Source organism: Mustela putorius, unplaced genomic scaffold (assembly GCF_011764305.1).
Source record: "Mustela putorius furo isolate JIRA1106 unplaced genomic scaffold, ASM1176430v1.1 tig00000040_pilon_pilon_pilon, whole genome shotgun sequence".
In the NCBI taxonomy this organism is placed as follows: Eukaryota; Metazoa; Chordata; class Mammalia; order Carnivora; family Mustelidae; genus Mustela; species Mustela putorius.
Window position 1 is genome coordinate 2,315,896 of NW_025421261.1, and position 27,070 is coordinate 2,342,965.

At 43.2% G+C, this 27,070-nt stretch overlaps 1 protein-coding gene across 1 annotated transcript; it reads right to left on the reverse strand.

The window, feature by feature from the left end:
• Positions 1-1,590: 1,590 nt before the first annotated feature.
• Positions 1,591-26,744, reverse strand: LOC123391763 (basic proline-rich protein-like). The gene is made up of 3 exons (XM_045079197.1): positions 25,620-26,744; positions 24,499-24,618; positions 1,591-1,815 (listed from the first exon to the last, which is right to left on the reverse strand). The coding sequence occupies exons 1-3, from the start codon at positions 26,742-26,744 to the stop codon at positions 1,591-1,593; spliced, it is 1,470 nt and encodes a 489-aa protein (XP_044935132.1).
• Between the last annotated feature and the right edge of the window lie 326 nt (positions 26,745-27,070).

Consider the following 27,070-nt stretch of genomic DNA (forward strand, 5'->3'; position numbering starts at 1 on the left):
GGCTTCTTCTGTTTCCCATAGAATTCAGACATTCTATCCATTAGTTGCTTCTGTTACTTTATCTTTAAAATGTCCCCAGCAGGGGCCCCTGGGTGGCTCAGTGGGTTAAAGCCTTTGCCTTTGACTCGGGTCATGATCCCAGTGTCCATTGAGCCCCAAATTGGGCTCTTTGCTTGGCAGGGAGCCTGCTTCCCTTCCTCTCTCTCTGCTTGCTTGTGATCTCTGTCTGTCAAATAAATAAATAAATAAATAAATAAATAAATAAAACTTAAAAAAAAAAAAAAAAAAAAACGTACCCAGCAGCCAACCCCTTCAATTCCCTCCATTGAAAATATATTAGTCCAAGACACATCATCAGACCCATGATCCCAGCACTGGATTATTTCAAAAGCCTCCCATTAGAACTTCCAGTTTTGACCATTGTGTCCTTTACAACCTAAGCTCTATTCAACAACCGGAGTGATTCTTTGGAAGATTAATTCAGATCATATGGTTTTGCTCAGAATCCTTCAACAGTTCTCCTTATCACTCACAATGAAATTCACAATCCTTACCATCAGCTTCAAGGTCACACAGGGCAAGCATCCTCCTCCCCTGGGACCTCTTCTCCGACCACTCTCGTTCTCTCTCTGTTTCCATCACGTTGACCTCTTTGTTCTCCCTGAACTGCTCCCAGCCTGTCTGTTCCAGAATGTTTCTCCACTCCGTATCGGTACAGCATGCTTCCTCACTTTTTAGGTCTCCATCCAATGGAAATTTGTCAAAAACTGCTGCTCTTGAGCACTCTGTATAAAATAGCAACATTCTATCCTCCAACCTAATATCTCCATCCTGCCTACTATGTTTAATATTTTTGGTGGTTTATTTATTTATCATTTGCCTCCCCTCCGTGCAATGAAAGCTCAATACAGGTCAGGGCTGTTCTGTTGTTTATTATGACATGTCTGGCAATCAGAATAGCACTGGGCAGAAAATAAGCACTAGGGAAATTTTTCTGAATGAATAAACCAATTTTGTCATTACTTCAATGTGACCATTTTAAAACCATTATCTTTGAAGTTATCAAGTGTATCAGAAAATACAATGCATGGTAAGCTACTGAAACTAATCTTTGTTTTGCAACTCAGCTCTTCCCAGAGCAGAACTGACACTTTGGAAAACTATCCTCCTCCAGGAATATCTTCTTTTTGAGAGACAATTTGTCAAAGGAAACAGTAAAATATTGATGGAGTGCTATCACATTGAATCAAATGTCTCCACCCTGTCTAGTTGCATAGTGTCAAGGCAGTATCCAAATCCGGCAGAGCAGCAGTCCTCGGTGACCCCCTCCTGCCCAGAATCTTGATGCAGTAACCTGGCATCGGGAATATTTATTCCATCAGATCATATGAGAGAAGCGTTTTACCATCATGGATAATTAGCCGTCATGATACGTGGTCTCAAAGGGCTGTAGAACAAATAGAACTGGGGCCATAGCAAGATGTTTTATCTCCGGTTCTGAAGCTAAGAACTCTGGGTTCTTACAGTCCTCGGGGACTCCCAGATGCTCCTCTCACATCATTGTTCCTCGAGTGGGGAGAAAAAGCGGCATCAACAATCAGTGAAGAATAAAATGTCACTAAGGCTGCATTCTCTTTGTTTTCTTCCCTCGGCGGTGGCTGCGGCGTGTGGGCTGCCTTCTGGCATGTTTGCTCGGGGTGACTCGCACGTCTGCTCGAGGACTGCGGGCTTCCCGGCCATCGTGGTGTGATCCTCCCCAGCCAACATGGGGCCGCCGGCCGCCACTTCCACTCTTATCACGCTCCCTGTTTGTGCCTGTTCAGGGGGTACCTGTCATCCTGCTATGACAGTCTGTTCTGCCCTGCTCCTCTATCCCCACGCCACCGTCTCTGCTCTTTCTCTGCTAGCAGTAGTTCCTGAACTCTGGTTACCGACAGCTTGCCAACAGCACACTCTGTGCCCTTGTCATCTCTTGCCCATCACACCTGCTGCTGCCACCTGTTCCGGTATTTTGCCAACATCTCCCCTACTGCCTTCAGTGCTGGCCGTGCTCCTTCAGCGGGAGGAAAGATTTTTTTTTTTTTTTTTCCTAATCAGTGGCTGCTGCTGGACAGTGACACAACTAAACAGTGACATCTGGGAAATATCATGTCACCTGTCCTTGAGACAGGGTACTCATCTCATTGCTGCTGAGACATTTAACCACCCAATTCTGAGGTCTGTGGTGTTTACTGCTCTAAGAATGTTTTCTTTCTCTGGCTTTCTAAGAACTGCAGCCTCTAAAAAAAAAAAAAAAAAATCTGTTAACTGTTACTACTGTTACTACTCTAGTAAGCTTGTTTTTAAAGACTTCTTGATTTTTCAAATCAGAATTTGATTAGGGGGAGAGGAAGGGAGAGACATATTGTAAAAGTTTGGTTCCAATATCACTGACATTAGCTAGGGCAGAAATAAGTCTGAATCAAAGGGCTCTATTATGTCAATGGGTAAGTCTGAATTAAACTTTTCGATTTTAAAGTCAATATTAGTTTGGTATATAACCTATAAAAGACACATAGTTAGTCTGTTGACGAAAAACCACCTACTTCTGGATGAGTGATGTTCTCCATTACAGTCTGTTTTTCCAAAATGCCAAAGAAAAAATTGCGGGGAGAGAGAGAACGAAGGTAAATGAAACAGTATATTTGGGAATAATAAAAATTTTCAGAAAATAGGATTTTTTAAAAACTTGTGTATTCATAGACTGGATTAATGGAGATCCAAAGATTAATGGAAATAAAAAGATATGAATATGCTATGTAAGCTATAAACTATTATGCAAATATAAGGATTATTTTTAACCAGGTTATTTCTAAAGCATAGCTTCCAGAAGTAGTAAACTGATTTCTTAATAAGGCAATTGATTTCATTTTTGAACAGCTCTAATTGCTAGAAAAATTATACCAAGCTAAAAGCTAATTTCACTTACAGTAGTTCTATGCTCTAGAATTATACAAATACTTCTATCTCATTAGCGAATCCCTTTAAATAATTGAAGATGACTTTACAAAAATATAAAACCCAGAATATCCATGTTCCTGTAGAATTGGAGTCAAAAGTTTCATGCATTATTAGAGGGGTCTCTGGGGAGCTATACTACTTTTTGAAAAGTGATATTTATTCAAATAAAAATTGCACTTAACATATGATCTAAAGCTATACCAGTTTTGGGTATCTGTCTCATAAAAATATAGTCAGAGGTACACTTGAATGTTTTGTATTTTGATTAGTTATGGTAAAAAAAAAAATACTGGGGGTGCCTGGGTGGCTCAGTGGGTTAAAGCCTCTGCCTTCGGCTCAGGTCATGATCTCAGGGTCCTGGGATTGAGTTCCGCATTGAGCTCTCTGCTCAGCGGGGAGCCTGCTTCCTCCTCTCTCTCTGCCTTGTGATCTCTGTCTGTCAAATAAATAAATAAAAATCTTTAAAAAAATACTGGAAACAAATAATCGTGAAAATATATATTAATTATATATGATTCCATGGAACATAAGGCGAATATTTAAGAGAGTGAACTATGTCCGTACATATTGATCTGTATGTAGTCCAAGAGGGCTACTCTTGGTATATTTTCATGTGAGGGAAGCACAACCATGTGTATTATAAGGTCTCATTTCTTTCTTTTTTCTTTTTAAGATTTATTTATTTATTTGAGAGAGAAAGAGCAAGAGAGCATGCAAGCATGGGGTGGGGAGGGGCAGAGGAAGAGCGAAACAGAGTTTTAAGCAGACTCAGTCTGAGTTTGGAGCCCGACATGGAGCTCTATCTCATTACTCAAGATCACAACCTGAGCCAAAACCAAGAGTCAGATGCTTAACCAACTGCACCATGCAGGTGCCCTAAGATCTCCCTTCTTAAAACAAACAAGAAACAACCCAAATATATATCTGAAGATAAATGTTTGAAATAACTTTAAAAAAAAGCATGGAAGAACACAATACATATTGACATTAATTATAGATTTATATATATATATCTTTTGCCTGAATAGGTTTGCATCCCTCATTTAACTTAAGTGATCCAGTATCTAAAAACACAAAACATATTTTTTTATAAAGTTCAGTCTACACTTTAATTATATGTGCTTCTAGGATTTCACTTGGTTTCGCAATGATGCGCTGATTTTCCCAGTCACAATGACAAACGTACCTAAGGGACCCCTGGTTTTCATACATGAATCATTAAAAATATTGAGAGTTGCTCAACTCTAACAAAATTATGGCAATAAAGCCACTGTTCTTTTTTTAAGGACTCACTTTTATATTTGAATTGAAATTGGAAATACAACCAAATAAATGTTGTTAAAAAGTTTTAACTCCAAAAAAAGATGTAGTCCTCCAATTCTAGTTTCTATGTTAGACATCCCCAGATGTTTTGATCAAGTGATAATATTATAAGATCTTTTACAACATATTGGCTGTAACTCTTTCTTTCTTTCTTTCTATTTCTATTTCTATTTTAAACTATGTTTCATGCCTCAGAGACACTTATCCATATATTTCTTAAAGTATCCCAATATTGCAATTGGTATTAGAAGGCTTGTTTCTATAGAACTCACATTGAGGTTGTGGCAAACTAACAGTCCCAGAGTTTTTACTTGTGTGTTGTGTTTGTGAATGTTTTAATAGAAACTATGCAGATCCTCTAATATCTAGTACTAGCATGGGGATTTCCCATGCTAGGCACCGGCAGGGGGATTAGTTCATAGCCAAGGCTGAGCGTAGCTCCTAGCCACTCCTAGCCCCTTCCGAATAGACAGCCTGTTGGGGAAACTGAGACTAGTCCTCCTTCATCCCCTCCACCACGTCCCCAGGGAAGGGGCTAAGACATACTCCACCTGCTATGGAGGAAGATTGCAGCCTCATTTGACAGCTCCCAGAAGCTGTGTAGCCCAGCAACATTCAAGTCAAGAGGAGGGTAGACAGAGTGATAGTTTGTAGAACAAAGCCAGTGACTCTGGCCAGAGGACTTAGGGTGTGGGTCAGCATGAGTTAAGAGAGCAAAGAGCTTTACAGTTTTAGAGCTGCTTCTCCCACTGCACCCAGAAGGAAATCTAATTCATAGCCCCTCTCGTCACTGAATGAAACCTTTAGTCTATCTGACCAGGGAACCTAACCAGAGCACATAGGAAGCTTTGGAGCCCATTCAGCAGCTGTAACTACAGTGGCACTTGAACAGAGAACATTATTCGCGGCTTCTTCCATCTGTAGAACAAAACTGGTGGCCTTACCTGACCAGGCATTCAGTGCACACTTAAGCCTGATTTCAGCCCCAAAACAGTGAGCTGTGCAGGCCCTGGACACTGCCAAGTAAGAAAGCTAATTCATCCACCTACTACTGAATATAGTACTCGGTCCTGACCATTTAGCAAGTCTGTCTAGAGAACCCAGGCAAGTGTGGAGCCCATCCTACAGCTTCATTTGGTAGAGAACCAAGCTAGCAGTCCTAGTCAGCCAGTGGCATATCCCCTCCCCCCACCCCGTCCTCAGACCTCAAGCAGTTATGTCACCTAGAACATACCACCATACCAGGCCCCACCTATCCAATGACATTACCAGTGGACATACCCAGAAACTGAAACTGAGCTGACTGCGGAAGAACTGCCTCTGGCAAAGCAGATGTCTGAAGACTGGAAGAGAAGCCTGGTCATTCAAATGCAGATACCAATGTAAGGAATCAAGGATTGTGAAAAAGCAGGTAAATATGACACGACTGAAAGAAAATAATAAAGCTCTAATATCTGACCATAAAGAAATGGAGATCTATGAATTATTAGACAAAGAATTCAGAATGATGCTCTTAGGAAAGTTCAGTGAACTACAAGAAAACCACCACCAACAAAATGAAAATAGGCAAGCAATGCATGAATAAAACAAGATGAGTGACAAGGAAATAGCAACCATATTAGAGTTGTAAAATACAATAACTGCACTGAAGAATCCAATAGAGAGTTCAGAAATGAGGCTACACCATGCAGAAGAAAGAATCAATGACATGGAGGATAGGATATTGAAAATTACCCTGTTGGAATAGCAAAAGGAAAGAAGAATGAAAAAGAAAGAAGAAAGCTTTGGGAAAGCTTTATAGGAATTATGGGACACAACAAAAAGACATAATACTCACATTATGAGAATTTTAGAAGAAGAAATACAGAATGAGAAAGAAAATATATTTAGCACAATAATGGCTGAAATTTTCTGAACCCAGGGAAAGAAATGGATTTCTAGATCCAGGAGTCCGAAAGGACCCCAAACAAGTTGAACCCTAGTAAAGCTACACTGAGGTACATTTCAATTCAATTGTCAAAAGTCAAAGACAAAGAAAGACTTTTAAGAGCATCAAGAGAAAAGAAAGGTTATATACAAGAGAATCCCTGGAAAGCTAGCAGCAGGTGCCTCAATGGAAACTTTTTAGGCCAGGAGAGAATGAAATGACATATTCAAAATATTGAAATAAATAATATAACTGTCAACCAAGAACGCTATACTCAGCAAAGCTGTTCTTCGGGTTGGGGGGGGGGGGAGAGTAAGGGCTTCCCCAGCAAACAGAAGCTGAGGGAGTTCATTACCAGACCCACTTTACAAGAAATGCTAAATGAAGATCTTTGAGTGGAAGTAAAAGAATGCTAAATAACATTAAAAAAAATAGTGTAAATATCACTAGAAATGGTAAATATATAGCCATAGACTCTGTTACATGGTAACAGTGGTACATAACTCATAAACTAGTTGAAAAGTTTTTTTAAAAAAAGAACATAGCAGAAATAACAAAAAATGTAACAATCTGTTATTAATTACACACTATAAATACATGTAGGGGCACCTGGGAGGCTCGGTCAGTTAAGTATCCAACTCTTGATCTCAGTTCAAGTCTTGATCTCAGGGTTGTGAGTTCAAGTAATGCATTAGAAATTATTTAAAAATTTTTTAAAAATAAAAAATAAAAACATGTAACAGCAAAACCTAAAATGTGGGGGGAGAAGAAGTAAAAGTATAAAGTAAATTAATTCTATTAAATATAAGTTGTTATAAGTTTAAGGTATTTTATGTAAGCTTAGTGATAACCATAAGGATAAATCTTGCAGTAACTGCCCTAAAGAACACGATAACGAAGTTGAGGCATCCTGATATCAAAACATGAAAAATAGCAAACAGTATGAGAAACAAGGGACAATGGATCTACCAAACAGAGAGTAATTAACAAAGTGGCCATAGTAAGTTCTTACTTACCAATAATTACTTTAAACTGAAACAGATTTAATTCACCAATGAAAGACAGGATGACTGAATGAATAAAAAACAAGATTCAACAATATGCTGTCTCTAAAAGACTCATTTTAGCCTTAAAGACACAAATAGACTGAGAATAAAGGGATGGAAAAAGACCTTTCAAGCAAATGGTAACCCCAAACAAGCAAGGGCAGTTATACTTTCATCAGACAAGATAGACTTTAAAAATGGTAAAAAGAAACAAAAGAAGTTATTATATAGTGTTAAAGGGGTCAATTCATCAAGAAGTTATAATAATTGTAAATATTTATGCACTCAACCTTAGAGCACCTAAATCTATAAAGCAAAAGCTGACAGAGATAAAAGGAGAAATGAACAGAAATAGAGCAATTTTTAGAGACTTCAATAGCCCAACAGTACCTTTAATACCTCCACAATGGGTAGATGATCTAGACAAAGGATCAGTAAGGAAACAATGAATTTGAACTACACTATAGACCAAATGAACCTAATAGACATGAATAGAACATCCTACCCAACAAAAGCAGAATACACATTCTTCTCAAACGCACATGGTACATTTTCTAGGACAGACCACATGTTAGGCCACGAAGCAAGTATTAGCAAATGTAAGGAGACTGAAAGAATTGAAATCCAGTACATTTTCTGACCACAACGGTATGCAACTAAAGTCAATGACAAGAGGTGAAACTGGAAAACTCCCCTCTGGAAAATGAACACATGGAAGAAATCAAAGGAGAAGTAAATATGATTTCTGAGACAACTAAAAATGAACGAACAGCATGCCAGAACTCGTGGGATGCTGCAAAAGCAGTTCTAAGAGGGATGTTCACTGCGACAAACACCTACATTAGGAAGTAAAAAGGATCCCAAATAAACAACATAACTCTAGCGTCAGGAACTAGAAAACGAAGACTAAATTGAGATCAAAGCGAGTGCAACAAAAGAAACAAATAAAAGTTAGGGCAGATGTAAATGCCATAGAGAACAGAAGAACCAGGGAAAAGATTAACCAAACTTAGAGTTGGTTCTTTGAAAAGATAAACAAAATTGATAAGCCCTTAGCTAGTGCAACCAAGAAAAAAAGACAAAGTACCTAATCAACAAAACTGTCAATGAAAAGGAGATATTAAAACTGACACCACAGAAATTCAGGATTGTAAAGGACTACTATGAACAAATATATTGCCAAAAAACTGGACAACTTAGAAGAAACGGAAAAACTCTCAGAAACATACCACTTACCGAGACTAAACCAGGAAGAAATAGAAAATCTGAATAGAGTAATTACCAGGAAGGAGATTGAAGCAGTAAAAAATAAATAAATAAATAAATAAATAAATAAATAAATAAATAAATTCCCCCAACAAGGAAAAGCCCAGGACCAGATGGCTTCACTGGTGAATTTTACCAAACATTTAAAGAATTAACATCAATTCCTCTCAAATCCTTCTTTTACCCATTTTGAGTTTATCTTTGTGTACAGTGTAAGAGAATGGTCGAGTTTCATTCTTCTGCATATAGCAGTCCAGTTCCCAGCACCATTTATTGAAGAGACTGTCTTTTTTCCACTGTGTATTTTTTCCTGTTTTGTCAAAGATTAATTGACCATAGAGTTGAGGGTCCATATCTGGGCTCTCTACTTTGTTCCACTGGTTTATGTGTCTGTTTTTATGCCAGTACCATGCTGTCTTGGTGATCACAGCTTTGTAATAAAGCTTGAAATCAGGTGCCCCCAGTTTTATTTTTGTTTTTCAACATTTCCTTCATGATTCGGGGTCTCTTCTGATTCCATACAAATTTTGGGGTTATTTGCTCCAGCTCTTTGAAGAATACCGGTGGAATTTTGATTGGAATGGCATTAAAAGTATAGATTGCTTTAGGCAGTATAGACATTTTAACAATGTTTATTCTTCCGATCCAAGAGCATGGAATGGTCCTCCATCTTTTTGTGTCTTCTTCAGTTTCTTTCATGAGTGTTCTAGTTCCTCGAGTACAGATCCTTTACCTCTTTGGTTAAGTTTATTCCCAGGTATCTTATGGTTCTCGGTGCTATAGTAAATGGAATCAATTCTCTAATTTCCCTTTCTGTATTTTCATTGTTAGTGTGTAAGAAAGCCACTGATTTCTGCACATTGACTTTGTATCCTGCCACGTTGCTGAATTGCTGTATGAGTTCCAGTAGTTTGGGGTCGAGTCTTTTGGGTTTTTCATATAAAGAATCATGTCATCTGTGAAGAGAGGAAGAGAGAGGGTTTGACTTCTTCATTGCAATTTGGATACCTTTTATTTCTCTTTGTTGTCTGATCGCTGTTGCTAGGACTTCTAATACTACGTTGAACAAGAGTGGTGAGAGTGGGCATCCTTGTCATGTTCCTGATCTCAAAGGGAAGGACGCAAGCTTTTTCCCTTTAAAGATGATATTTCTAAAATATCAAGGAATAGGAAACACTGCCAAACTCACCTTATGAGGCTAGAATTATTGTGATACCAAAACCAGAAAAGGACACTACTAGAAGAGAAAATCATAGGCCAATATCACTGATGGATAGATGTAAAAATTCTCATTAAATACCAGACCAGCAAACCAAACTTAGCAGCACATTAAAAGAATCATTCATCATGATCAAGCAGAACTCACTCCTGGGATTGTAAATTGGTATAGCCACTATGAAAAACAACATGGAAATAGAACTACCATGCGATCCAGAAATTCTACTTCTGGGAATATATCCAAAGGTCGGAAAAACACTGACTAAAAACAATACCTATACTTCTATCTTTTCAGCAGCGTTGTTCACAATAGCCAAGACATAGAGGCGTCCATCAGTGTCTGAATGGATGAAGAAGCAGCGGTGGTGCACATGCACAACAGAATAGTATTCAGCCATAAACAATGGAATCCTCTTCTTGGTGACAACATGGAAGTACCTTGAAGACATTATCATAGGTAAAATAAGTCTGGTGAAGAAATACAATACTTGGTTGTCTCACTTAGATGTGCAATCTTAAAAAAAAAAAAAAGAAAACCAAATTCTTAGAAAAAGAGATCAGACTTGTTATCAGAGGTGGAAGCGTGAGGGGTGACGCATTGGAGGAAGGTCACCAAAGGGTCACGCTTACACTCACAGATAAGCACCAGGAATGTACTGTACAACTTGATAATAACTGACACTGTTGTATTATACAGCGATTTATTGCAATGAATTATACAAGAAAGTTGTTAAATTCTAAGTGCTCTCATCACAAGAAGAAATTTGTTCTCCTGTCTTCATTTCATATCTGAATGAAAAGATGGATGCTAGCTTCGCTGATTATAGTAAACATTTCACAATATATGTAAATCAAACCATCCTGCTGTATGCATTAAACTTATGCAATAAGGTATGTCAATTATTTCTCAATAAAACTGCAAAAAAATTAAGATGGCCTTCATCTTGTTTGTTTGAACAAACTGCTATGTACCCAATGATGATATAAGAAAGAGAATTTAGGAACAGTTCATTGTGGAGCAGCAAGAATTTCTCACTGAGAGGATCTTGGCTACTGATGTGACCTGTTCCCCCACTTTCAGTATAAAAGCAAAGGTTGCTGTTTTATGGGTATTAAGTTTCATTTTGTAAGATTAAAAATTCCATGAAGTCTGTTTCACAACAATGTGACTATACGTAACACTACTGAACTAACATTACTTTAAAACGGTTAAGATGGTAAGTTTCATGTTATGTGTGTTTTAACAGACTTTTTTTTTGAAGTACGTAAAGAGCAAGACTTCTCAATACCAAGTACGGCAGCTGCGGAGGCATGCTGTTACTCAAAGCGTCCTGCCTTGGATAACTTGGTGGAAGGTGATGGCATTTAATGGAAAAAGTGAGCATTTAGGAGGAGGAGCAACTTGGAGTGAAACGACTAATAGAAAAGATGTTTCGCACCATCTTTTCTTTGCCCAAATGATTTCAGCATTGCCAGGGTCGCATCTCAAATGAGAACTCCTGTATCTCTCTCTTTTTCTACCTCTGGGCTTTCTTCTAAGGCATGGGCACCCCCAGCCAGGGCACAGGTGCAGCCTGGAAGGAAGAAGAAGAGGAATCAGTGAATAGTCTCTCCGTTTCACCCGTCTTTCGTGAGACAGTTTTGTTCCAGGTTTCAAAGGGTGCCAGCATGTCCCCAGTGCGTCTAAACCCCAGCCCCTGATGCTGGTAATCAGTTCAGTAATCTACCCGCAACCCTTTTCTTGGGCTTTTCTGTATTTGTGGTTTCATTCCCTTGACATCCCTCCTTTTTGCCTTCTAGGATCATCTTCCAGAGAAACTATCAGGACCCAATCCTTGTCTCAGGTTCTGATCAAATCTAAGGTTGAGGTATTGAATCAGGGGCACCTGGGTGGCTCTGTTGGTTAAGCATCCAACTCTTGACTTGGGCTCAGGTCATCATCTCAGGGTCATGAGATTGGGCCCCGAATGAGCCATGGAGCCTGCTTAAGATTCTCTGCCTCCTTCTCTAAAACAATGAAGAAGAAAAAAGAGATATTGAATGATATTTAAAACAAGCAGAGATTAAAGATTAAAGCACAAAGATTAGTTGAAGATGTCCCTTAGAAAGCTAGAAATGAGTGTCATTTCAAAAATAACATTGTTCATTGTCTTGATCTACTTAGCTCCCTTTCTTTCCAAAAATTGTTCTTTCATTTCATTTACGTTTTGTATTGTTCTGTGCTTCTTCTCCAATTCTACTGTTGTTGTTGTTTTTTTGAAGCCTGAGATCTTTAAAATAGTTCATGGAAGATAAAGTTCATTTAAAATGCTTTATCTTGGGGTGCCTGGGTGGCTCAGTGGGTTAAAGCCTCTGCTTTCGGCTCAGGTCATGATCCCAGGGTCCTGGGGTAGAGCCCCACATTGGGCTCCCTGCTCAGCAGAGTCTGCTTCGCCCTCTCCCTCTGCCTGCCTCTCTGCCTGCTTGTACTTTCCCTTTCTCTCTGTCAAATAAATAAATAAAATCTTTAAAAAAAATAAAGAAAATGCTTCACCGTTTTCTTCCTCAAATGGATTATTAGTGACTATATACAGGTCTAGTTTCTTTTCAGAGAATCTCTGTCCCTCTTGGGTTTCTAGCCTTTAGGCCTTATTGGGTCAGGGCATGTTCTTTTACCTTCTCTGCGCCTTTTTTTCAGCAAATGCAAAATAGCATTCTTTGAAAAGACTGTGAAAGGTACACAATAGAAGACGTTTTGATCCTGCCTGATTTTGTCAGTCTCCAAGAGCTGTAACAAAGATGTTTCATTTCCTTCCTTTAAAAAAATACCTCTAGGAACTCATTATGTCCATGTGTTCATATCTTATTGGAGGTGCAGTGTCAGAAATGTGGTTGAAATCTGGAGAAATCCAGGATTTGGGGCACTTTTCCAAAGACTAAAAGAAATCTTTGCAGAAATAAAAGCTATTTGTCTTAGGAAAATTGTTCTGCTTGAATCAAAACTGTTGTCACAAAGAGAACAAAAAACGGAAAGTTTGGGAGATGAAATGTGGATTAATCCACTCTTGTAAGTGAGAACAGTTTTCCTCTTCCTGTTGCAAGGATGCTCTGATCACGTTTCTTTACCATAATCCTCGCGCAGGCAAAAGGATGCCCGTCTCCTAGGGTATCGTTTTCCTGCCGCTTTGTTTTCTCCCACTTTTATACGTGCTCCCTATTGTCTTTCCCAGAAGTAACTTTTTCCCCATGATATTTAACCTCTTCATAAGGTTTAGAGGACTTGTTAATTTGACTTAAGTTTAAATAAAATCATTGGAAACTGGGCATTCAAAAGACATTAATTCAAGGGTTGTCACACAAAAAAGGACAACTTTAAACAAAACAAACTAGAGTAATCAAATGTTGATGATTAAAAAAAAGGTCAGAAATAATTTCTTTCTTCTGGTATATAAGTTTATGTATAAGGAAATGAAGGCCCATGAAGTTTAAGTGACACGTTCAGAGCCACAGTCCAACGATCAGTATTGTCAGGACTAAAACATACTCTTTTGTGCTTTAATGTAATTTAGTTGAAATGAGCTCCAACGTGGTCAGTAAAGCCCGGGCGGTAAGTGACTTCTTGCTGTTGATCTTGTTTATGACATCTGTCTTGTTTCTGAAGGAATCCTAGTGACGATCTCATCTACTTGCTTTGACAGATTTTACATCTCACAGCTGCGGAAAGCCTGATACATTGACTAAGTAATTTTGCTAACCACATGGTTAATCAATGGCAGAACTAGAACCAGAACTCACTCACTCACTCACTCACCCATCCATCCATCCATCCATCCATTCACTCATCCATTCATTTCTTTTCTCATGCAACACACATTTCCTGAGTGCATTCTCTGTTGCAGGCACCAGGCTAGGCAATGCAAATTCAAATAGTGACTAACATAAACTGCCTGCTCTCCTGGAGCTCCTGGGAGGCCATACATCTGATGAGGACATAAGAAAGAGAGCCTGGGAACATTTAGTTGCGGAAAAACAAGAATCCCCAGTTGCTAGGCTCTTGGCTGTCTATGTGGCCTATTCCCCTCAGCCTCAAAGTATAAAAGGCAGGAGGCTTGTGGTTTTGGGGGTCCTCTTACCTGGTTGGTTCTTAAGGGACTGAATAAACCAGCCACTTTGCACACACCAGCATGAGGAACTAAGAAGAAATGATCAGTGCATCCAGTCCCTTGTAAACCCCTGTGGTGGGTAACCTCTACTCCCCTTGATTGTTTGTTCTGTAGTAAAGCAAAGTGACGTGAGCAGCCTTTGTTAGCATCTAGATTGGCTTTACTGCCAGTAGTTGAACCAGGTCGACCTTTGTGGACCAACCTGGTCTACCGTCTATTGGCCAGTGAAAGCTACTCCCAAGTGTAGCTAACTATAGATACAGAGTCCGGTCCCAGGAGTGGGGAAACAGGTGGCCGTCCATCATGCCATTAGCTGGCTGGAAACAAGTTCATACCAGAACGCTTCCTCGTTTAACCTTACTTATGTACTTTACAAATCACACTGCTGACTTCCAGATGTACACACGAATCTTTACTTTCATGCAGATCTAGCCCCTCGAGGACGGTTCGTACAGTATAGTTTAGACTTTGATCAAAGAATTGGGCTGACTTTCAGCTAGCGCCTGAAAACATTTATGAAACGAATGTTCTTTTTGGAGAGACTAGCAGGACCAGCCACACATTCAAGTCCTTTTTATCTTCCCCGGTGTAGGAGACAGACAGATTAATTATCTCATAAAAAGCTATGTAGAAAAAAAGCTGCACAGCCCCAGCTGTGGTGAGTAGGGATACTTTAACAAGAATGGGACATCACGGAAGGGCCTAATCTGGGTTTGGGGTGGGAGATAAGTCAGGGAAGGCTCTTGTGAGGAAGCAGCTTTGAAGTGGAGATATTTTTAAAAATAAATAAAGGAATAAGAAAGAAGAAGTTAGATAAGGAACACGGTAGGAAGTGGAGGGAACACCCCCTCCCTTCTTCATGTTTTCCATTTCAAGGACAGAATCACTTACACCTTGTCATTTAGAGGCCATTACATCCATATATCTTAGAGCCACTTAAAACCCAATTACGATCTTGACTGTGGTGGTAGTTACATGTCTGTTCATTGGTCAAAACTTAGATCTGTACACCCAAATGAATAAATTCTACCGTATATAAATTTTTTAAAAGAAGTAAAACCAAAATATAAATTATATAGGGCATTGACTACTGTGGTCCAATCGCAACTTTGGCTTCATACTGAGAAGCGAAAGTGACATAAAAGTGAGCACAGGCTTGCACACTTCCTGGAAATTCTAATCTTCCTCTTGCGAATGGAATGTTTGCTCTTGTTTTGGGCCTTGGTCTGAATATTTTATGTTTCTAACACAAGAAGCGCCCTTTACTATGGCTTTATTATTTAGACAGGCTAGAAAAATCCCCAGAAGAAGAATATGTTTTGTAACATACCAATTTGACAGACAGAGTGTCCTCTGAAGGCGTTATTCTGGCGTTACATGACAGGTGTCTTTGTTATCTAGAAGAGATATGGCTGTACTCACTGGTTAAACACATGATATAGGTGTCTGGATGTCATCTCTCCAGTAATGGGAAGACACGAGAGATCATTATCTCATAGTCTGCAACACTTGTGTTCCGTTGTTGTTAAATCGGAGGCCTGTCATTTCTCCATGTGTCATCTGATGACATTGTCTCTGATATTTATGACAAAGGAAACCTCTTGTGATCTTTACCACTCAGGTGAAACAGCATTTTCTCTACCTTTTACAGAATCGAAGACGTCTTTCTCAGGTGCACTTGTGGACTTGCATCAAAATCTAAGTCCTGCTCTCCTCCAAAATGATTTTTCTCCAAATTCGTAAGGGGAGGCAAAGGGATTGCATTTTGATGGTTAATGGCACTGAGATGTGACAGGAAAGGACAATACTGTTCCATTTATATGGATTGGCTTCTTGGTTTTCACAGCAATCACCCAAGCAGAAGAGGTTATTACTGACTCTGTTGTACCACTGAGGAGCGTGAGGCCCAGAGAGGGTTAGAAACTGGCTCCAGGTGGCGGAGCTAGCACGTGCTCTGAGCCTTGTCCTGTTGTGATGGGCTGACTGTGTGCTTCATGTGCCAGGGCAGGTGTGCTTGTGGAGAGGAGTAACGCTGAGTAACTACCCAGCATCTTCTGATTTGGGCGTTTAGGTCCGTGCCGAGTTCTGACTGTTGGACTGTGTTCTTACTGTGGCTTGTCTCAAGTCTTACTGAGACCTCGCACCTGGTTCCCAGCATTAACATGGACGGTAGTTTCCCTTTAAGAAGCTATAAGAGTCTCCGGGGTTTTGGTTCCTCACCAATCTCGCTTTCAGTGGCAGTAAGATTAGGTATGAAACAATTGCAGTCGGAAGTGCAGGTTTCCTTCCGCCCTGTTAATTCATGCAGAGCCAATATTTTTAACTACCATCTCAAGTGTTTCCCTTACTTTGGTAACAAAGCAGCATCCCCTTGCTATTAAGTAGATGATTCCTTTATGATTCTGTTTTCTTTACAATTCATGGACATTTCCTTATAATACATTTAAAATGTTTAATCTTAGACATGTCCCAAGACTTCCATCCTGCTGCTTTGTTATCTTAAACATACGGTCTTGTCGCTCATCTTTCTCCAAACAAATCAAAGCACGTTATAGATGAAACTTTATGGCGTTAAGAGGCCCTAAAAATTTGTTTTTAACTTTAAGATTTAATCATGTATGAGAAACACTCTTAAAGCTGACAAGTTTTTTATCGCAGTTTTACTAATGGGGAAAAAGAGATGAAAATGGGTTCGAGTCTGTTCTAAGTTTTCTCTAGCCCCTCAGCGACTGTGAGGTTATTCGAGTCAGTCAGTGTGAAATTATCTGCTTGATTTTAAGACACGGAGCTTTAACTGCTGTGGCATCAGGTGGCTGCTGCAAAGGTATTCTGATGTGAAAATCTGAAGCAAAATTGCTTTCTTGTTGCAGGGGCACAGGTTATCTGAACAGATCCCTATACCCTGCAAACCGTGCCGCACCTGCTGGAGGGCTCAGGCGCAAGAAGATGACCCACCAGGGACTCTTACTGCCTTCGTGCAATTCTAGCACTAAAAAGGATCGCTATTATTTGAAGAAGATAGCTGAAAATGCAAACGCGCTTCGTGACTTCATCTTCCGTTCCTTTAGTGTTCTTCAGAGTAAGGCAGATAAATCTCCTTCCTTCTGTAATTCCCAAATGGTCACTGGAATTGCCTTTCAGTTGCTGAAACACCAGCAGGCGGTCATAATCCAACCTTGTAAACACAGACAGAAACAAGCTCTTCTGCCACAAGGTATGACATACACAAGCATTAATTTTATTAATTTTACTATCTGCATTTTCAAAGGCAAGGTGAACTGATCAAAATATTTTTTTAAGATTTATTTATTATTATTTATTATTATTTATTTACTATTATTTGAGAGAGAGAGAGAGAGAGCAGGGGGAGAAGCAGGCTCCCTGCTGATCAGGGAGCCTGATGAGGGATCTGATCCCAGAGCCCCAAGATCATGACCTGAGCCAAAGGGAGAGGCTCAACTGAGCTACCCAGGTGCCCCTGATAAAAAATTTTTAAAAGGATTTATTTATTTGTTTTAGAGCGAGGAGGATAGGGAAAGGGAACGAGAATCTTAAGCAGGCTTCACACCCCGCCCAGCCAGGAGCAAGGAGAGGGAGGTTTGGTCTCCCAACCCTAGGCTTAGGACCTGAGCCAAAATCAAAATAAAATCTTAAGAAAAAATATGGGGTGGAGAGGGGACGTGGAATTGTAAGGGGAACTTACGGTGAACAAGTGTGCAGAGGGAAATCAAAGTCGCATCCCTGAGGCAGTTTCACTCATTCACAAACTGTAGAGTGAAATAAGTTTTCTGAAGGAGCATGCCTTTTCTCCGCGTTCTCATAAAGGATAAAGTGAGATGCCTGGGGAGCGGAGATTTTGGTAATGAGACTGAAATAAAGTATCTCAAACTGGGGCCAGACTCTTTTTTTTTTAAAGCTTTTTTTTTTTTTTAAAGATTTTATTTATTTATCAGAGAGAGAGGGAGGGGGAGAGAACGAGCACAGGCAGACAGAGTGGCAGGCAGAGGCAGAGGGAGAAGCAGGCTCCCTGCGGAGCAAGGAGCCCGATGTGGGACTCGATCCCAGGACGCTGGGATCATGACCTGAGCCGAAGGCAGCTGCTTAACCAACTGAGCCACCCAGGCGTCCCTGGGGCCAGACTCTTAATCATCAAGTTCATTTATTCATTCGAACATTTACTGCTCACCCACGGTGAGTCAAGTGTCGTTCTAGATGTTCGGTGAGTATCTGTGAAGAGAAGAAAGATCGTTCCCCTCATGCAGCTCACAGGCTGGCGAGGTGAGAGAGACAGCGACCGGGAAGCAGGACACAGAATACGGGGTACATCTGAGAGCCGTGAGTACAGAGAGCACCGTTGTCGATGTAGGGCTCCCAGAACCGAATTCAAACCTTGGCCTGCCATGGCCCAGCTGTGTGACTTGGTACTTCCCTGCTCTGGGCCTGTTTTCTCACGACCTACGAAGGACAAGACAATAGTGCCTGCTCCCTTAGGCTGCTGTGGGCGTTAGATAAATTAATACCTGGCAAGCATGCCTGACACGGGAAGAGCTCTCTGTTCATGAGATCGATGGTTGCTGTGAAAAACACTGAGAAGAAAAGCAGCGTGGGTGGCAGGGACTCTGCAGAGGCTGTAGTTTTACATACGTCGTTCAGGTGACATTTGAGAAGAAAATACACAAGCAAAACCTTGGAGGAGTTAGTCGGCCAGATACCCTGGCGAACCCAGCCCGAGGGAGGGAGTAATCTTTGTGAGTGTCCTAGGCTGACTGAGGGGCTGCTGCGCTGGCAGAACCGCAAAGCAGCCAGGAGGGTCCCAAAAGAGTGAGCCTGGAGGTCAGGGAGGAGCTCGGAGCCCACGGGGAGGGTTTGCGTTTTATTTTAAGTGAGAAATGAGAAGTGATTGGTAGTCGTAAGAAGAATGTCAGACACTGACTTTTTGTTTAGGAGGATTCCAATGAGCACTGGAAATGATGTGTGGGGACGCGAGACCGAAAGCAGGGACACCAGCTACCCAGACGAGAGGTGATGACGCTGAAACCTGGGTGGGGTGTGGCAGTGGCGGTCCCAAGAGATGTTGGGATTCTGTACACATTCGGAAGATGATGCCCACAGAGATCCTGCTAGTGGGTCCTGTCTAGTGGGTGTAGGATAAAGAAAAATCTAGAATGAATCCAAGATTGAAAGTCCTCTTAAGGACGTCTCCCACCTGCCCCCCTTCCGGCCGACCGTGGTTTCCATCCTGTCCTCTGTTTTTTCTCTTTGACATGATTTCTCTCATGCCGAGACAGTTCCGAAGTCTAGGAAAAATCATAATGTGAGGGAAGAAGAGTGGTTTTGTGAGCGATAATGGGGTAGAAGAGAGAAGCGAACTCCATCTGGAGGAGGAATTCCGGCTCCCAGCTCCTCCGCAGAGTATCCCGGAGACCAGTCCCGGCCGGAAAGAGGTGGACAGGGAGAGGCTCCATGTCCACCCTTAGCATGCCCAGCTCTGTGCGGTTATCTGCCACGGATGAGTCAGGGTCAAGACATCTCTCTGAGCTGCTATGGATTTCTATACATCTTGGACATGGGGAATCAGAAGGTAAAGAACTTAAAACATAAATACTGGGGCTAAAAATCTATCTTTGAAAAATGTAGGATTTTTATCTCCTCTTCCCAGACTTTTTCATCACTTGTTTTCTCTTCCTTCTCCATGTATGGGTATAAGCCATATTCAAATATCTAAACTGTCAAAGAAGAATTAATTACTTCAGGAGCGGACACTGACTTTTTCCAGTGATGTCTGTTAGACAAGACACACCTGTCTGTACAGGTTCAAACCCCCAATGTACTCCACATTGTGATTTTCTTTCTTTCTTTCTTTTTTTAAGATGTTGTTTATTTATTTGAGAGAGAGAGAGATGGAGAGAGAGAGCAGGGGTCGGGCAGAGGAAGAAAGAGAGAATCTTAGGCAGGCTCTGCGCTGAGCAGGGAGCCCAACACACGATCTCATGACCCTGAGATCACGACCTGAGCCAAATCAAGAGTCAGACCCTTATCCAGCTGAGCCACTCAGGTGCCCCTCAAAATGGTGATTTTCTGAAGGAGATTATCATATGGGAAAAATCTTGTTTGTCCCGTTTCTTCTTCCGTCTCTCTTTCCTTCTTGCTTCCCTTCTGCCGTGCTTATCACCCACACACGCATCCGTGGAAGCCATTTCGAGGCTGATGCCTCAAAGCCTTCATCTCTGTTAAACTACACTTCCTCTTAAAAAGGAATTTTCCTTGAATCTGGTCACGTTCATTTACACATTAATAGATGTTGTGGCCACGGGCTGCATTTCTTGGGAGTAGGGAGAGCGAGGGGACTGGATTCATCGACATCTCCTGCCACAAGTCAATGAGCGATCATTCCGTCCTCTTGGGCCCTAAGCAGGTGCTCCTTCCTTCTTCCTGCCTACCGTTGCAAAGGCTCCCCAGACTCCAGAAGACAGCTCCTGTGTCAGTACTTAGAGGCTCCACTGACAGGTGCTTCTCTATAGAACCAGACAACAGGTGTTTGCCTGGTGCCGCCTGCCAAAAGCCAAGGAGCCAGAGTAGAAAACAAAGCCCATTTGTGAAAATGATTACTGTAATTAAGAACTATGGTGAAGCAAACGATGAGAACACACACACATTCACACTCACGCTCTCCAGAGCCCTCCAGGCCCTTGACAGAGGAGATCACAGACGACACACCTCCCAGCATTACAGTGTACTTTAAAAAACTTTTTAAGCTTCAATTATTTCTTCTCTGATGCTTTTCCTTTCATTAAAAATTCGTCATTGATGTATAGTTGACAAACAATATCCAATTAGTTTCAGGTGTACAACTCAGTGGTGCAACAATGCTATACATCCTGAAACGCACACCACAACAAATGTATTACAGTATTATCAACCGTATTCCCTAGGCTGTTATTCTTCATCCCGTAACTTATTTATTTTAAAATTGGAAATTTGTTCTCTTAAACCCCCTCACCCATTTTGCCCACCCCCTACCTCTCTCCTCTTTCACAGCCATGAATTTGTTCTCCATATTTATGAATCGGTTTCTCTCTTTGTTGTTATTTGTTTCTTTGTTTGAAAGCATAAAACTCTTCAAAGAAAACACAGGCAGTAAGTAATTTCTTGGACATCAACATTGGCAATATTTTTCTGGACCTATCTCCCCAGACACAGGAAACAAGAGTAAAAATGAATAATTGAGACTACATAGGAATAAAAAAGCTTTTGTACTGTGAAGGAAACAACCAACAAAACAAAAACAACCTACTGAATGGGAGAAAATACTTGCAAATGGCATCTCTAAAGCCAGTAAGAATGGCTGGTATCAAGATAAGAAACAGCAGTGGTTGGCGAGGATGTGCAGAAAAGGGAATCCGCATGCACTGTTGGTGGGAAGGCAAACTGGTGCAGACAGTATTGAAAACAGAATGGAGGTTCCATAGTAAGCAAAAAATAAAAATACCACACAGTCTAGTAATTCCACTTCTGGGTATTTATCCAAATAAATGAATAAATTGAATACACCCACCTGAAAAGATAAATGCACCCCTATATTTACCGCTGTGTTACCTACAATAGCCAAGATGTGGAAGCAACCTAAAAGTGTCCCCTGATCAATGACTGGGTAAAGAAAATGTGGTGTGGGGTTCCTGGGTGGCTTAGTCGGTTGAGCATTCAACTCTCGGTTTCAGCTCGGGTCATGATCTCGGGGTGATGGGACAGAACCTGAGTCGGGCTCCACGCTTGGCTTGGAGTCTGCTTCTCCCTCTCTCTCTCTGCTTCTCTCTGCTCATACTCCCTCTCTCTCCAAAACAGATAAATAAGTGAAATCTTAGAAAAGAAAAGATGGCATATATACTCATTGGAATATTACTTAGCCACAAAAAAGAATGAAATCTTGCCATTCGCAACCACATGGATGGATCCAGAGGTTATGAAGCTAAACGAAATAAGCCAGACAGGGAAAGACCAATACCACATGATTTCACCTACATGCGGAATCTAAGAAAAACACAACAAACAAAGGTACAATGTACTTTTCAATGCCGGGATGTTCTTATCTCTTTTGGTGATAAGTGGCAATGATTGATAAGCCATCTTTTGAAACCAGCCCTGGTAAGGATCCTCATTTAGGATTCACATTATTGTGTCTTTGGGGGATTACAAGGCAGTGTGTCCCGGAAGGAGGCTGCCTTTGGGAACCTATGATTGATTGGAGACTATTTCTATCCAGAAGGAAAATGAAACAGCTGAACAAAAACTGAATCACGGTAGGTTTGCTTGTGGCCTTCCTCACAGCCCTGAGTTCCACTGTGTGTCCCTCTGGGTCCCAGCAAGAAACTATCTCATCTACAACCAAGAAAAACTCTGATAATAATACGGTGTACGTTCCTCAACCCCTGAGTTAAGGGTCATGCAGGAGCTTCAAAGACAGAGCAAAGAGCAGTGTAGCTTGCATAAACTCTTCTTTTAAAAAAATCTGTGAAGGGGCACCTGGGTGGCTCAGTCAGTTCAGCGGTTAAGCGTCTGCCTTCAGCTCAGGTCAGGATCCCAGAATCCCCGCTCAGTGGGGAGCCTGCTTCTCCCTCTGCAGCTCCCCCTGCTTGTGATCACAGTCTCTCTCCCTCTGTCAAATAAATAAATATAATCTTGAAGATAAATAAATAATAAATAATAAAATTAAAATACCTGTGAATATGAATTAGTCTTTTTTTTTTTTTTTCAGGAGCTTAAGATTGTGTCACTGCTCTAATCTGGTATGGGCCAATGGCAAAGACATCGTCTGAAAAAGTCATGGGTTTTATCAACATGATTTGTGTATTACGTATATGCAGCCACAATACTCAAAATAAACTACGTATGTTAGGTCCTTCTGCTTCTTTTTTTTTGTTCTGCTTCATTTAAAATCCCATTTGTATATGTTTACGTGGCAGCTGAGAGGATAGTCATGTGGGTAGTTCAATTTTATCTGTGATATACTGTGATTATTAAATGCTTTTATACTGTGATTACAAAAATAATGGTCCAGCATTTTGAGCTAGCAGTTTTGCAGTGGGGGGGGGGGCGGGAATAAAGGAAGAAACAAAAATGACTGATCACAAATAATTCCTGTAGAGTTCACAGGAATGAGATACTTTTTTTTTTTGCACTTTTTTTGGTCATTGTCTTTGCTTTGTTTTTTTAATTTTTTATTTATATTCATTTCTTTATTGGCTTTGGGTTTTTAAAAAGACTTTATTTATTTATTTACTTATTTGTGTGAGAGAGAGAGAGTAGGAGTTGGGGGAAGGGCAGAGGGAGAAGAAGAGTCCCCACTGAGCAGACCCGGGATCATGACCTGAACCAAAGGCAGACACTTAACCCACTGAGCCACCCAGGTGCCCCTTCCTTTGTCCTTTTAAAACAGCTTTTCGTTAAGCAGAGATCACTTTTTGAGCTTCTCAGAAAATTCCAAGTTTTAGAAAAAGTATGCAAGGAGTATTTCTCTAGAATATGAGACCTACATTTTTCTTGGAAAAAAAAAACGGAAACAAAAGCACAGCATCCGCTTGCTATTGCTGAAGAGATCTTTCGTTTTGTGACTTCCCTGCCAACAGCTGCCTCTCCAATTTGATCCTGCGTCCCTTTAACACTGAAAAAAATAAGCATCTTATTATTGGAGGGGAAAAAAACTTAGTCTGTGTGGACTGGCTTTCAGAATTAGTCTGAGAAATCAGCTTTGATCAAATTACTTTCTGAACAAATGGCCTTTGACTGGCTTGGTGAATGGACAGCCCATGGACCCCGGTTTCAGCAGCTTCCTAGCTGTTTTTCACTGGTACTAGGCTTGGTCTCTCTTCTGTTCTCTTCCCTCCTGTCTCATTTGGCACAAGAGGGATGTCCTAGAAGAGGACACTGTGCCTTCTTTCTCTCTCTCCCCCGCCCTCACTTTTCTCGAATGAGCGCCCATTTGCTTATGGCCTGTCTCTCTGGATACAAACCAAACATTCAGAATGCTAGAGCTATTGCAATAGTGGTAATTCTAATTCAACCATTTTTCCCCCTTCACAGTCAAGAAAAGTCTCTGATTCCCCACTCTTACCACTGGACACACTTGGTATGGGGAATTAAGACTGGAAGGACCTGTGTCTCTCCACGCGTGCTCAGAATGACCTCTCTAAGCATTATTAGATGCAGAATGTGCCAGGCACAAAACCTGTTACAAAAGGCAGACCGGTCAGGCGCCTGGGTGGCTCAGTTGGTTAAGTGTTTGCCTTCGGCTCAGGTCATGATCCCAGAGTCTTGGGAACCAGCCCCACACTGCATCGGGCTCCCTGCTCAGCCGGAAGCGGGCTTCTCCCTCTCCCCCTCCCCCTGCCTGTGCTCCCTCTCTCACTGTGTCTCTCTCTGTCAAGTAAATAATAAATAAAATATTATTTTAAAAAGGGTCAGGCTAGACTCTGTTTGGGGAAGATCGTATTTAAGCACATGATCTTTAGAACCCCACATACGGTTTGTGCGCATGTTTAAGAGGCACTGGGAAGCACCTCCTTCACCTTCTGTGACTTGCCGCAGACAGGACAAGGGGCTTTATACTTGATGAGCGGTGGTTGTCCGGAATTGGACACCGCACGTTCAGGTGTCTAGAGGCCTGTCGTGTTGTGGACTCAGTGGCTGGATTTATCAGACGCTAAAACCGAAATGGTCACAGGGTTAGTTGGAGGGCCCCCGGATCGAGCTGTAGAGTTGAGCTTCAGTTGAGCTTTGAGCTACTTTTTAAAGAAAAGAACTGATTTCATTGAAGTGAATTCAGGTCACGGCAGACCCACTCCTACGAGCAGAAGTTGCTTTGCCTTCTGACTCCACACGCAGCAGAGAAGGCCAGAGGCCTGCGGCTGTGTCAGAACAAGCCATGGAGGCTGGACACCCATGACGACCTCTCGCCCCAGGACCTGGAGAAGTTCGGGTCACCTGCCGCTGCCACCCTGCTTGGGCGCCCTGGCTTCGCGTCCCTCGCACATCCCTCCTCGCCCTTTCTCAGCCTCCTTCAGCCACAAGCTGTTCTGTCGAGGCTGCGCGCAAGGCCGGAAACAGAGGGTCCTGGCCAGAGCATGGCCTGAAGGCCCCTCACGGTCAAGTCCTGACCCCCCCACAGTACAGCTGCGCCTCCACTACCAGCTGAACGGAGGGAGCCCACACCCGCAGGTCATCAGGGAGCTGGTTGGCCAAAAGGGGTCCCGCCGCCTTGCAGATACAGCCTCTCGCTGTGGGGAAGGGCGTTGGGAACCGACAGGGAGGGCCGCAGGGCCCTGTAGGCCCAGGTTCAAGCCGCTCGCTCAGGAAAGCGTTCTGAGAACCTCGGGCTCCTGTGCGCTTGGATCAGAGACGACCGGTCCCTGCCTTCCCGCACGGAACCTCAGGCCAGGCGCCCCTCCCGGAGTGCGGTTCGGCCCGGAACAAAGATTGGGCGCGGGCGCCTGGGTGGCTCAGTGGGTTAAGCCGCTGCCTTCGGCTCAGGTCATGATCTCAGGGTCCTGGGATCGAGCCCCGCGTCGGGCTCTCTGCTCAGCGGGGAGCCTGCTTCCTCCTCTCTCTCTGCCTGCCTCTCAGTGTACTCGTAATTTCTCTCTGTCAAATAAATAAATAAAATCTATAAAATAAAAAAAAAAAAGAAAAAAGATTGGGCGCCACCGAGGCTCTTGGAACCAACGCTTGAGCGAGGCGGGCCGGCGCAGGAGCTGCGGGTGTCCAGGGGGCAGAGGCGTCCGGACTCGGGCGTGCGCCGCCCCGGCTGCTCCCCGAGCCCGCTGTGGCCCTCCCGTCCTTGCTCCGACCCGGCGCGACGCAGGGCGGAGGGACCAGGCCCGGGCCTTCGCTCCCGAGCGCGGGTCTCCGGAAACCGGCCTCCAGGGACCCCCCGCGCAAGGGTGTGAACAGTGGGGAGGCTCGGGCACCGACCCCCACCCCGACGTCCTTCTCCTCAGGCGTCTGGGCCCCCCTGCGAGCCACGGAGGACGGAGAGAGATTCGCCATCGGGTTTCTCAGACGGAACCGGTGAGGGTCTGGAAGGACAGCTCGGGGGCTGGGGCTGGGAGAGGGGCCTAGGTGAGGCCGAGGGGCTGCAGAGCTGCTGGAGGGCCGTCCCGGAGGCGCGCGGCGGCGGGGACCTCCAGGAGTGGGGGCAACCGAGCCGGTGCGCGCGCACTCGGACCCTGGCGCCCGGGTGACTGGGGGCGGGGGGACCCCCTCACCTGCGGATTCGCTTATCGGTTCCCTGTCGGGGAGCGAGTGTCGAGGAGTGGACACCGGCTCGAGGACCGTTTGCTCTGCCCCTGCGAGCAGCGGGCGGCGTGCGCCTTCCCCCGGGCCGCGCGTCCCGGCTGGGAAAGTGCGGGGAGGGGGCGGAGGGCGGCCCCGCGCCCCGGCCGTGCGTGCGCTTCTGGGACTTGACCCTGACCCGGCCCCGCGGCCGGCGGGTGGGCCGCGCCCGGGTGGTCCCCGGAGTCCTTCGATGGTCCCCGAAGTAACCGGAGAAAAGTGGCTCGCGCTCTCCTGGAGGGGTTCAGGGGATGCACGGCCGGGGTGAGCCGAGACGGTGCAGTGAGACGCCATCCGGCCGCGCGTCCGCGGGGAGCCGGGCTCAGCGCGACCCGCAGCGCGGGGTGTGGGGCAGGGCGCGGGCGGGGCGGGCGCAGCCGGGGACCGAAGGGCCACCGTTCCGGCCCCTGCTAAGCCTGGGGGCCATGGGGGGCAGAGGGGGGCGTTGCAGGCTTCGCGCAGGAAACACGTGCCCTGTAGTCTGTCTTCACTACGCATCTTGTTTCTTCCTTTTCTTCTTCTTCTTCTTCTTCTTTTTTTTTTTTTAAATGAACAAATACGTGTTTAACTCTCTTGTCACAGATCTTAAAGGTTTGGTGAGCCCCCTGCTTGCTGGCGCGCACCAGCAGAACTCTGCTCCCCGCCTCACCTCCGCCCCAGTCTCCCAGAGAACTAGAAAGGAACCTGGGGTCTAGTTTGCCAAATTCAATTCCTTCCCACCAGAGCTGGTCACGTCTTTTGTCTTAGTGAACACTCGGCCCTTCCCGAAGTCCGCCCCTAGGACCAGAGAAAGCTTAAGTGCACCTCGCCGGCCTTCAGCTGAG